Below are 13328 nucleotides of genomic sequence, written 5' to 3' on the forward strand. Positions count from 1 at the left end.
CCAAGCACTTCGATACAATTTCTACAAAAACACTGAATCTTTATGTGCTTTCTGGTTAAAATTAAAAACCGAAAAGCCAATAATTGTTAAAGAAGCCCTAAAAGTATTATTGCCCTTTTCAACAACATATATGTGTGAGGCTGGTTTTTCGGCTCTGTGTGTAATCAAAAACAATTACCGGAACAAGTTAAATCCTGAAATAGATATAAGGTGCTCCTTGACAAGCATTCAACCGAGGTTTGAAGATCTTTCAAAATGTATTCAAGCACAAGGTTCTCATTAAAACTGTGTAACTTACATTTAAAATTTAAAAGACTTAACATATGTATTGATATTTCTTTTTTTTAGGAATAAGTTAAAATGTCAATTATTTTCAAAAAGTTATAAATATATTTTAATTTGGTCAATAAAAATTATTAAAAACACTTGATTATTAATTAAATTTTCCTTGAATCGAAAAGTACTTTTGTTAATCTTTATTATTAAAAAAATAAATAAAAAATTTGTAAGTTAAAAATAATCATCATACTAGAATTGAAGATTTTTTAAAAATACGATCTAAAATAAAGCAATAAAAAAATTTTGACTTCTTTTTGGGTCGCGGCATGAACATATTTCTCAAATTTGGGTCGCGGCTTAAAAAGGTTAAGAACCACTGGTATACATCCATGAAAGAAAATGCACATGCTTTGTCCAACCACCAAAGATGTTTACAGTGAACAACCTTTGAGTGTTCCTAGGATCTTGGAGCTTTTAAATCTTCAATGGACCTACATTTATATTTTATGCAAACTGTATTTTTTTTGTACTTATCTTTTTTAGGTAATCGCAATTTTTCTTCTAGTGAGGCTAGGCACTTTTGTGCAAGGTGCTCTAAAAGCTTGCAACCATTTTTATTTACTTAAAACATCACTTAAATAGAATCAAATGCAGCTTCAGAGGTTATTGTTACGAACTATCTTTAAGGTTTCATATGTACCCCTGAATTAAATTAAAACCCATTTAATGGTGAAATATTTAAATTATTTTAATTAATGTTGCAGCAATACTTGTGGGATGACAACAAGGCAGTTGTTGACTGGTTAGTTGCTCAATTGGATACTTCTAGAGAGCGTTCTCAGATTTTAGAAAATTTACATTGCCTTCGTCGAGATTCAGTAATTTCTCAGATTAGAAGGTATGCTATCTGAAATATTTTGTTCAACAATAGTTAAAAGCTTTCAGAAAATGTAAATTCTTTACAAATATGTGCTATGTAACTTTAAAATATTTTTGTGTGACTATCTTTGGATAAATTTCTTTTTATTTTAAAAACCTTCAACTGTTTTTTTTTGCCTTCTTTTTTTCAAATTAAAATGAAGTTGTAATCTAAAATAATTGATGCATTTTTTTACTTTCCATGTCTGAGGAGTCATAAATCAGTTATAAATCACTATATTTAGCTTAAAAGAATACCATTTTTTTTATTCATTGTTTGTAATATTGAATTAAGATGTCTGAAGTCAATCCCCTGAAGATATCAAAGATTTTCTTGTTCTATGTTGAGATCCTATAGCTAAATATCAAAATTATCAGGATTATTTTTTTCAGTTTGTGTTCTGTACATTAACAAATTGCTAAAATTTTATTTAAAAATATGTTTGTAAACTCTTTGATAATGAACAAGATATACTATGAAATTTTCCTTACGAGGGAAGTGTACATCTATAAAATCTGTATTGAAACAAAACTAAGTTTAAATTAAAGAGCAGGGTTGAAAATTTTTTTATGGTAAAAATTAACCGCTGCTGAGGTAAAATTTTAATTCATTTACTTATAAAATAATAAATTTTTATAGCTCTACTGGATTCGTTACACAAGAGTAAGGCTATCCGCCTTACAACTGAGAGATCAAGAGTTCAAATCTCAACTGAGACATTTGATTTTTATATCTAAATCTTTGATCTAGCAAGATTAATAACTATTTAGTCTGTTTTATTCAATATATAAATTTTTCAATTTAATTTTTTTTATAAAATTTAAACTCAAATTTTCATGAATTTTTTTAGAAAAAAGTTGTAATTTAACTTTTTTTTTAATTTAACTGTTTTTAAGTTTGTATTAACTTAAATTGTGAGAATATAAACAAAATTGTATTATAACTCTTATTAAAAAATTAAGTATTACCAACAAAGTTTGTATTTTCAATGACATAATCTTTTTCAGTAATAAATAGTTTACTTAATTCATCTTTCCTTTCTATCTTTTTTTAACACGAATTATAATGTAATTTTGTTAGTATTTTCAGAACCAAATTTAATAAAAGCTTAAAATATTTGTTAAGAAATTCAACTAGACATTAAAAAAAATAAATTACTAAATTGCAAATAAATTTTCTTAAATAATTCATGTATTTTAAATCAATTTTATTTTATTTTTTTAAAGTTTAAATTTTTAAAAAAAATGTATTTTAATTAAAAAAAATGATTTAATATTGAATGAAACGTACTAAATAGTTATCAATCTTGTTCGATTTGACATCTTGAAATAGAAACCAAATGTCTCGGCTGGGATTTCAACTTCTGATCTCTCAGTTAGAAGGGTCGATAGCTGAAGTGTTCTGCAAGGAATCCACAAGAGCTAAAATGTTTTATTATAAGTAAATAAACTGAATCTTTAAAAAGGCATATTTTACCTGAGGGTCCACAGTAGTAGAAAATTTTTATCCTATCATAGGAGATATATTAGTTTACATTTGTTACTTATTGTCTTAATGCAAACTACGAACTTGTGTTTATTAAAATTAAGTAGCTTTCAGCATGTGAGTTAAAATATTTTTCAAAATTGTTTTACAGAATATTATTTTCGCTTTTTTATAACAACATAATTCTTACAAAATGCACAAGTTTTATTGTTTGTGAACTTATACATCTTATGCTACAAATTATAATTTTGTTTGAGTTCTTTGTGTCACTGCCATTTTAAAATAATTTTCAGTCCCTTTTAGATAGTGCCTTAGCTTTTTACCTTAGCTTTTTTATCTGTCACAAATGTATTTTAAGGGGACTATATTTTCTAGCAAAGCTGGAAAAAAATTATGAAAATAATTATGTATCAATAATTATTATTTTCTTCATAATCATGAAAAATTACTATATTACTATTTAAAACTATGATTTCAAAAATATAATAAACATAAACATTTAATATTAGCTCTTATAATATAAGTCATAAATAAAAAAAATATTACACTTAAAGCAGTGTTTTCATCATAGAAAAAAAATGGGTGAGAATTTCTCACCCTTTCTCAAAAACAGGGTGAGATTTCAAAAAGTTAAGTGAGATTTCTAAAAACTGAGAAACACAAAACTCTTGAAAAAAATCATTTCTTTAATTATAATACATTTTTAACGCCTTCTATTTTTTAAAGCATTGAATATTTTTGGTGCATCATCATAGAAGATTTTGCCTTTACAAGGTATTTGTCCATCTTACATAAGTGCATAAAAATTTGAACTTCGTACATGAAGAAACCTTACCTACGGTAAACTCGTGGTTGCAGAGAAATGTGTTCTGAAAAGGAGTTCCATGGTTGTGTTCTGTTGTTCGTAAAGGTTCTGAACAATACTGGCAAATAGGGAAGCTAGATAATGGGGCAGATGTTGAGAATAATGAAAGATCCAGGAAGAAAAGTGAAACGGATTTTATTCTAAATGGCGTAGTTCGAAGCTTTTTCCAAAATGCGAGAAATTTGCGAATTTTGAAATTGATATATAGAATGCGCGAATTTCTCGCGGTAATCCTTTTTTAATGCGAGAGAAGAAAAAAATATGCGAGATTCTCGCGTTCTCGCGCTGTAGTGAAAACACTGAAAAGGAATTTTATTGTTATTGTGTTATGTAGTTTTTGTATTTTATTAACTAAAAATTCTTAAGGTTTCCCATTCTTAATACGTTAGGTAAGATGGAATAGTTTGCATGAATTATATATTTTTTAAATCTTGTTTTTTTTTTCTTTTCATGTTTAGCTGATATATCCTCATGGAAACTTTCATAACAATAATTTATGTATTTCTTTTTTTACAGTATGCTGCATGAAAACCCTGAAATAACTATGGATTGTGCAGTTCATATTATTCAAAATATGACACCACAACAAAGAACTGATATCCTTAATACCATACGTGCCTTTGAAACTCATTTAAGTGACTCCGAAATACCTCATTCCAATGCAGATGCATGAGTTTTGAGCCTAATAGGAAATAATTTTTATACTTGCACATTTGTGTCTTTTTATTTCATGTCAGGCATTGCATTTAGTTTGCTAACTTTATATTAGTGTACCGTTTTGAATTTGTTTTTGTGAATGAATTTTTTCTTCATCTCTACACTGTTTAATTTTCCAACATAATCAAAATCAAACAAATTATCTGTTGTATCTAGAATTCTTTTGCACAAACACAGTGAGCTACAAAAAATGTGCAGCACTATGATGTTTCTTAATTCTTGTTTCTTATTTTCATTTAAAAAGGCATTTATAGACATTCCTTTCTTTTCTGGTTCCTAAGACACAAAAAAAAAAAGGAATAAGAAAGATTCTTACGAAGAAATTAAAACATATTTCTACTTCAAAATTAATGCAATTAACATTTTGCTCATGAATGCATATTATCAACTAAAAATATTAATGATATCAAATAAAGATTTTAAAGAAACTGAAACTAGGTTATCTGTAGGTAATGATTCAGTTCTATACTTTTTCTAGAAATTTTTGCGAGAAATTAAAATTTAAATTTTTTTGTATGTTTTAAAGATTTAGATAATTTACTAAAAGTAAAATGATTATTAAAAGTTTTATTCATAACTCATGACTGGTTGTTGAGTTGGATGCAGTGTAATATGTATTTGTTAAAATCACTATTCTCGTTGAATAGTTAACTGAAATTATATATTTTTGTGTATCCTGCTTTTAGTTAAGAATTTTTTTATTTGACATATCTTTAATTTTAATTTTATGTAAAAAAAAACACTAATTTCTATTTTAAATTAACTCATTACATTTGGGCGTTAAAAACGCATGCAAAACCTAATTTCCCATTAAAATTTCCATATCTTAAAAATATCCTGCTTTTAGTGTGACGTAAAGTAACATGAAGTCCTAAATCATGAAATAATATATTTGTGCGATTGCAAATGATTTGTCAAACTGCTAACTTAACTGGTGGTTTATTTACAAAATTTTTGTTTTATTCCTTTTAGTACTAAATTTATTTACACATATTAGATAAGTTTTTAATCCACATTCTGGTTAATTGCATTGCTTCAGAAATAAGAGGAAACATTTTTAAACTTATTAAATTTAATTGCTACTGCAGATTTAAATAATGTTTAGTTGTTTAATAGAACTGAATAAGAAGGAATGTAGAAAAAACTCGAATTTTTTATTTAATAAAAAATGCCTTTTTAAGGGAGAAATCTAAACATTTTGTAGTGTTTCAGACTGTTGTTCTTTTGATTTATTTTCTTAGCTCCATTCTCATTATTTAATATTTTTATCTATGTATTTTTTTAAATATAACATTGTAGATTAACATTTTATTTGACTATGTGTGTATAAATGTTTACCACATTCCAGCTTGTGATATTTCTATGAAAATAAAATGACTAGTTGTAAATATTAAGTTGTGAGATTTTTAGAAAGGAATTCAGTTGCCTAGTCCAGTTGCTAACATGCCATCAAATAAATCTCTTTATTTTTGTTACAAAATACTTCAGTAATGATATTCAGTGTCAATATGTTTGTGTATACAATCTTGTTCTGTGTTAAAAATTACAACTGTAAAGTATTTTCTGTATGTTGGGTGACATTTTATATTTTGTTTCTATCTGATTTCTTGTTTTCTGCTTTTATCAAAATAAAGCAGCTGAAATTTTATTCTTATTTATACATACATATCTATTTGTTATGTTTGTTTATGTGAAATATGCTCAACTGAATAAGCTCTTCTTGGTGGACTATATTTTGTTTTGTTCGAATGCATTTTATGTTTTTTATCAAGATTATAAAGAATAAGATAAATATTTTTCTTGCTCACACTTTAATCAAGTTACATATTGCTAAGGAAAAAATATCTTAAATTATTAAATTAAGTGGTAGATAAAAACATATTTTTGTTTATCAAATTTTATGTAATTATCAACTTTTGTTATTTATTTCCTTTATTTATTTATTTTTATTAATTAAATGAGTATTTTCTGACATTGAATGAAATTGTTTTCAGATTCTGTTAAAATCTTAATCAAAATAAATTTTTTTAACTTAATAAATACATATATTTATACTGAAATAAATCTGTTAATTTCTAAATTGGTATGTTTTTTATTGTGAAGTTGAATAGTTCTTAAATTATGACTATATTCCCTTTTTATTGTTCCTTTGACAGAGAAGCCAAGTAAATATATTTTTAGTAGTTCTATTTTTATAACAACACATTTATTGGATTAACATACAGTGAACTCTCACTTATGCACCGGTGTAAGGGGCCAAGAGAAAAAAGCGCAGGCGCATAAGTGAAAGAGGCGCATAAGTGAAAGAGGCGCATAAGTGAAAAACTTCACGATTCTAAAACGCAACTCAAATTGCAGTGACAATATGAATAAATATGTTTCTAAAGATTTAATGTTAATATTTATACTGTTTTGGTATTTACTATAATTATACAAAGAAAAAATTTAACATACCTTAAGACAATTTATTTTCTTACAAAATAATCTTAATACATGTTTGTATTTGTTTTTGCCGACGTTATTCAAAAACAGTTTTTTCCAGTTCATATAAATGGGATAAGGGGGAGTTTCAGAAGCAAAATTAAATTGTAAATAGTCAGGAATAGTGTCTAAAGCTTTCAATACTGCTGTGTGATTTGGAGAAACTTTATCATCTCGTCAGTATCATCCACCACGTTCTCATCATTCACAAGTTTTAGTTAGATATAAATGAACAGTTCTTCACAAAAAATTTGAGTTTTATGGGAGGGGGTGAAACATATCACATGATAAATTTCTAAGAAAAATACTTTACGTCATAATATGCTGCACAATAAGTTGTTCAAGTATTTCCCTCACTAAACAGATCACCTCCTTTTATGTACTCATAATGTCCATCTGCCTGCAAGTAAGTGATCGAGGTCTCTTTCATCTTTCGTATTCCAGGTGTCTTCTTTTTCTAGAAAACAGCATGGGGGTAAAACTAACCTCTGGACAAGAGGAATTGATCATTTTCTGAAAGATGAATGGGCTTTCATTGTTGTTGGTGTAAAAGATAAGACACCCTATTCAAAATTTTAGAAAGAATCTCTTTCCAGAAACAGCAAAAATGAAAAGGTCACAGGGGGAAGCAAATTCAATAGGATCTAACAACATATATTTCTTTTTATCTGTAACAAGGATTGCTCATTTGCTTCATTTTTAATTTAAAACATTTTTTTTAAACGAAAAAATATTTAAAGAATTAAAAAATTAAAATGCCAGCCAAAAATTTCGGCGCATAATTGAAAAATTAATTTTTAAAGCGACGCATAAACGAAGGATGTTTATCATTATTTTCCTATCTAATGCACTGGGACCTATAAAAATCGTCGTATAAATGAAAAAGGTGCATAAAAGAGGTGGTGCATAAGTGAGAGATCACTGTAATTTATTACTGTACAGACCCAGATTATTTCAAGTTATTACTTAATTACTTAAAATTCTTGTTAATTACTTAAAATTAGTGAGAAGCCTTTTTGTTACAATTTGAGTATATCTCAATGACCTTAAGTTTTAGTAGATTTATTTTTTAATACAACGCATTTAAATTATATTTTATAACTGTACTAACCCAGGTTGTTTCAAATACTCTTAAATTACCTTCAAATACCTTTAAAGCCTGTAAAAAGCAGATTTTGTTCCAATTTTAATCAAAATTTTGTTTGAAAATTTCGTTATTTATTGAATATGCTCATGCTTACTGTTATTTACATTTTGTCAAACATAATTTCTCATTTTTGCTTAAAATACCATTTATTTGAGACGTTCTTACTGAAGTATAATCATTTGTTAAACTGCATAAAATATTGAAATTTCACTAAAATTAATAATTTAAAAAAAAAAAAAGCATTTTCATTTTAACTGTAATTTGGATTACAAAAAAGTATATTATTAATAAAATATATGAAAATTTTAAACTAACTAATTAGTTTTTATGAAATTACTTCAGTAAGTTTAAACATAATTTTACACATATAATAATAAAATGTTTAAATCTTGATTTTAAAAAATAAATGCACATAGTTAAAAAAAAAAAAAAAAAAAAGGAATATTAGATGGAATTTTCACAATTGTGCGGATCAAACTTCTTGAAGGTTTTTCTAGAATTTGACATGTTATATGAAATCATGTAATGTATTATAATGTCATAAATTATATCATGTTTCTATTCCTGAAGAAACATGAATTACAAAATCCACAATTTTCTCTGCCTTAGTAAAGGAAAGATGCGCTGCTATAATAATATATGACTAGAGTTTTTCCCTTTTCAAAAACATTTTTGAGCAGTGCATGCCAGAATGTAGAGTCTCACTCCCCCCCCCCCNACCCCCCCCCAAAAAAAAAAAAAATTTTAAACCAACTCGTCCAATGATGCTTACTAGAAAAACAGCTCTAGCATTAGAAATGGAATTTTACAATTTGCTCATAAGTTTTTTTTTCTTTAATTACCAACTACTGTAGTTATTTTCCATATTTATTACACATCAACTGGGATGCCTGCTCTTCCTCTTTAGTCAAAAGACATTAAATTGTAAATAATTAAAAACAAATACTTGCAAATTTTAATTTTACTAAAGCTTTAAAAGGTTCATGATATAACTGGAACTATGGCCCAATTTACATGTGCTAAAACAGGGTTATCACTCCATAGGAAAAACCTGGAAAATACTGGGAATTTAAAAATTGCCTAAAATAACGGATAATAAAGCAGGGAATTTTGAGTTTTTCTTACAAACTGGGGAAGTACAGAAAATTTTATTTCTTATTTTCCTTTTTTAAGTGTGGTGACCACTCAAAGCACAGTCTAGGAAATTTAAGGTATACTAAACTATTTCATTTACTAAAGCATTATTTATTTTAAGTATGTTAAGATGTTGCTTATTTCTTTAAGTTTTTCAGTTATTGAAATAGCTAGACTAATATAGGTCACTCAAGAGCTCAATGATTGTATGTTTCCTCTTAATACGATATATTGTGTATTATATGTGCAGAGAAAACACAGAGAAATTTTTTCCGGATTTGAGTGGCAACTCTACAAAATGTCGGGTGAAAGCAGGAATTTTCTACTGGAGATGACGGAGTGGGAAAAGGATAGAATGCTTATTGGTTTGTGTGGGTGTAGACTAGACGTTTGGGGTTTGCTGGATTGTATTTTCTATATTATAGGTCAGTTTTGGAATTTCTTTTCTTTAAGCATTGAGGAAAATTTTATTACAGTATATTCAGGTACTATCAATGATAATATTCTATTGTAAATTACAGCGTATTTAAGTGCAATAATGATTTAATATGAATTTTTTTAAATGAAGTTAGGCTAAATGGGAAAATTCGCCTGATCTCAAGTGTGCGTATACTCTCGGAGAGTATGAACCTGGGGAAGTAGTTATTTCTACGAATTTCAGTAATTGTTCTTAAAAAATTTTCTAACTTTCTGGGGACAGAAAATGATCTCAAACCTTAACATATGTTCTGAAATGTCTCTGAAATACTTCAAAAACATCTAATCTTTTTTATATGCAGGGAGATATCAAAGAAATCAGAAATGCACATGTTTTTTCTTAAAAAATTGTCTGACAGAGAAAAAAAACATACTCGTCTAAAAATAATTTAAGCAAAAAACAAGTTTTAATAATCATGTTCTTATTTATTTTATTTGTATTAAACAATTACAGAATATCAACTGATGCATCAAAACTTTATACTTCTGAAATTAAGTTTGAAGATGGTGCAGCACCTAATATTAAGTTGTCAATTTCTTTTTGTGCAAATAAATTAATATTCAATTATTTTTCCAATCTTTCCATTGCTTTCCACTGATGTCCTCAAATCATTGTTTAGAAATCTGGTCACCTTATTCAGACAAGATCAACTCTTGTTTCTGCGATTTTTGGTTGTAGTAGGTCAGTGTAATGCTAATATTCATAATCCTATGGTTTGGACTGAACGGCTGTGAACAGATGATATAAAATCTTTGACATAAGGTGGATATCAATATCGAATCTGTCATGTAAGCTTCAAAATGGTTGCGCTTATTTTAATGACGAAAGTGCATACATATAATTGTATTCTTATTAAAATGTTATACCAACTATCTTCCAAAAGATGACTCGAAAAATTCAATCCGGAGTTTAAATTTTAATGCCTGAATTGAAAGAGTTTCTTTTTTTAATGCTTATTTAGAGGGTTAGTTTACCGCCTAAATTCAGAATGCTTTGTATAGATAAAATTGGGGAGAGAAATTATTTTATTAGTATTGATCAAATCTCTGATGGATATACAAAGTGATTCAAAGTTGACTTTCAAACACAGAAAATTTAATATAGATTAGGTAATTGTTGCTTGCTCGCGCCTTAGCAACAAATAATGTTGAATTTTGTTTCTTTTTACAAAATATTTGTTTTGTGGCTGCTTGTCATTTCCTTGAAGGATGTACCTCGTTCGATGACCGCCTTTCTTTCTAGATGATGTCCCTTTGCAATTTGTGTTATTTATCATGGCCAGGATTTTTAACTTATTCTTTGTTTTAATTGTGAAACAAAGAACAGGTTATTTGTAAATGAAAAGAAAGCAGGCAATTATTTGAAACTAGTAATCTAAGCACTAACATTCTTCTGAAACTTCGGGGCACGAACCTTAGAACTACTGTGAACGTTTCTTTACTCTCTATACAATTTATTTTTTTATATGTGGCACATTTATTTAATGCAGGCTTGTATACTCATTACGCAAGACTGTTTACAAACCCTCGTTCTGTTGAAGAACATAACATAAATTAGAGAAAGAGAGCAAAAAGATTCATCCACAACTGCGGCGCGACAGAATTTGAACAAGCTATATCCAAGCTTCAGAGCATTTGGTTGAAAGTTTTCCTCGATACTATGCGCAATGGTTAGGAAATGGTCTATAAGCTAAGTAGAATTAGTTTAGTGGATGGGGTTAGGCTTCTGGCGGTTATGAAGTTACACTTAGACTCAACCAAGCTTAGCATTACAGCCTGTAACACTATTATGACCTAACTATAAAACTAAATGTTGCAGTGTAACATATCACTAAGGCTTAGCGAGGTATAACTTATCAGTGTAACATGTCATTGAGACCTAGCTAAGTTAGCTTAGAGGTGTAACAGATTATTAAGGCGTAGCTAAGCCAAACATGACGGGGAAACATAGCACTAAAAACCTAGCCTAGAGGCGTTGCATTATCCAAGGCAGGGACGTAGGTAAGGGGGGTGTTCAAACACCCCCCATTGTACAGAGCAATGTTTCTTTTTTTTTTAATACGATAGATAATTTTTCCTTATTTTTTCAAAATTTTTACTGAAAAAAAAATGGAGAATTCCCATGACATTTTATTTTGAGGCTTTTATTAATCTGTAACAGAAATTAAATAATCACTGCTGCCTCTTTGCTACCCATTCGTCAAGAGAGCAACAAACGCTTATCTTCAGTGATTAAATTAGATAGCATCCCTTTCCTCATTGATTTACCACCCACAAAACTTCTCCCCTCAGAAAAATAGCCAGCCCAGCTCATATTACTCTAAGGGAAAATGTTCTTTCAATGGGTTCTATCTTATCTCATCTACTTTTTAAAATATCGGCTATACACAGATCCTATTTACGGTCATAAAATGCATGCCTCAAACAAAGAATTCTCTTGGATTTCTAGGACTGCATATATATGTTAATCTTTTCAGGACATAAAAACTTCCTTGGCAATTTTTTCGGTCATTCTGTCTGGGAACTTTGTCTTAGACACTCATCCTAAAAGTTCTAAATTTTAGATTTTTCCTTTTGCTTAATATAGCATTTTATTTAAAATTTCGTTTTATATTTTCTTTCTGATTAATTTTTATTTGTTAATTTCGTCGGTTAATTTTTAATTTGTATTGTGTAATTCTGTTTCTGTAAATAAAATGTGATCTTTCACTGGCGATATAAAGAACTTGAATCAAAAATATTGGAGGCAAGCAAATATTTGTATTAAATCAATCTTTCCGCATGTATGTAACATTTATAATGTTTTTATATTTCCGCATATATGTAACATTTAAACTGTACAACAAATAGATTTATTTAGTAAATTTGATTATTCATGCATAATTTTATTTTTAATTCCCAATTTTTGTTCTTATTTTATGATTATGAAATCGGACTTAAAAATTTTCGAAATTTTAAACTGAAAATTAAAACAAATTTATTATAATTCAGTCAGAATTGAAATATCTATGTTACATTTAATTTTATAATAAAACACAAAAATTTCATAAATGTATAGCTGAGAGTAATTAATCATTCAAACTATCTTAGTATAAATGTGTAAGTGTAACTTAAAGTTTAACTATTTTTTAGAAAATTAAAAAAACTTTCTATTACTAACTTTCGGGATCTTATTGCAAGGGAAGTTACTTATGATATTGAAAATTTTTAAACGATAATACTTCATTGCATAATCATAAGTAGCGATATATATAACAGCTTTATAAAATTAAAACAAATGTCAACAAACCTTTAAATTATCATAAAAATTACTGAAATTGTTAATTAAAAAAACAATTCAGTACTTTCTAAGAATGATTTAAATCAGCACAAATAAATTTTTTTTTGCCAACTTAATTTCAAATATATTTATGGCAGAGTCAAGACCACATTTTCTTTAGCTATTATATGCATAGACCCTGTGAAGAAATCTTTAAAAAAAAATATACGCCAACTGAAATTTAGTAAATAATGAATATTTTACCCTAACACGGAAACCTTTACACCCACTTATTAAATAATATCAGTTTAAATTACAAAATATCAGAATAGTATCTAAGAGTTTTTAACCTGTAATGAAAAAAATTATTAACCAATAATAAATTTTTCGTAATAATATATTTTTCATAATTATAAATTTTTCGTAATAATAAATTCAACGTAATTCATAAATTTTCCGTATAATTAAAATTGTGACAACATGTTCTGAACTAAAAAAAAATTATGCATTTAATGTTTATTTTTAGTGATTATACATGCAGTAATATATATATATATATATATAT

At 27.4% G+C, this 13328-nt stretch overlaps 1 protein-coding gene across 2 annotated transcripts in view; it reads left to right on the forward strand.

Annotated features, from left to right (window-relative positions):
* Positions 1 to 6345, forward strand: part of LOC107449161 (acetyl-CoA carboxylase) — a gene marked incomplete at its 5' end in the record, with an annotated part of 85955 nt that extends 79610 nt beyond the window's left edge. For both annotated transcript variants that reach the window (XM_071188232.1, XM_071188233.1), the window contains 2 exon segments: positions 1044 to 1177; positions 4065 to 6345. In XM_071188232.1, coding sequence (XP_071044333.1) covers positions 1044 to 1177; positions 4065 to 4221 — 291 coding nt within the window.
* Positions 6346 to 13328: the final 6983 nt, after the last annotated feature.

The sequence above is a fragment of the Parasteatoda tepidariorum genome, chromosome X2 (assembly GCF_043381705.1).
Source record: "Parasteatoda tepidariorum isolate YZ-2023 chromosome X2, CAS_Ptep_4.0, whole genome shotgun sequence".
NCBI lineage: Eukaryota > Metazoa > Arthropoda > Arachnida > Araneae > Theridiidae > Parasteatoda > Parasteatoda tepidariorum.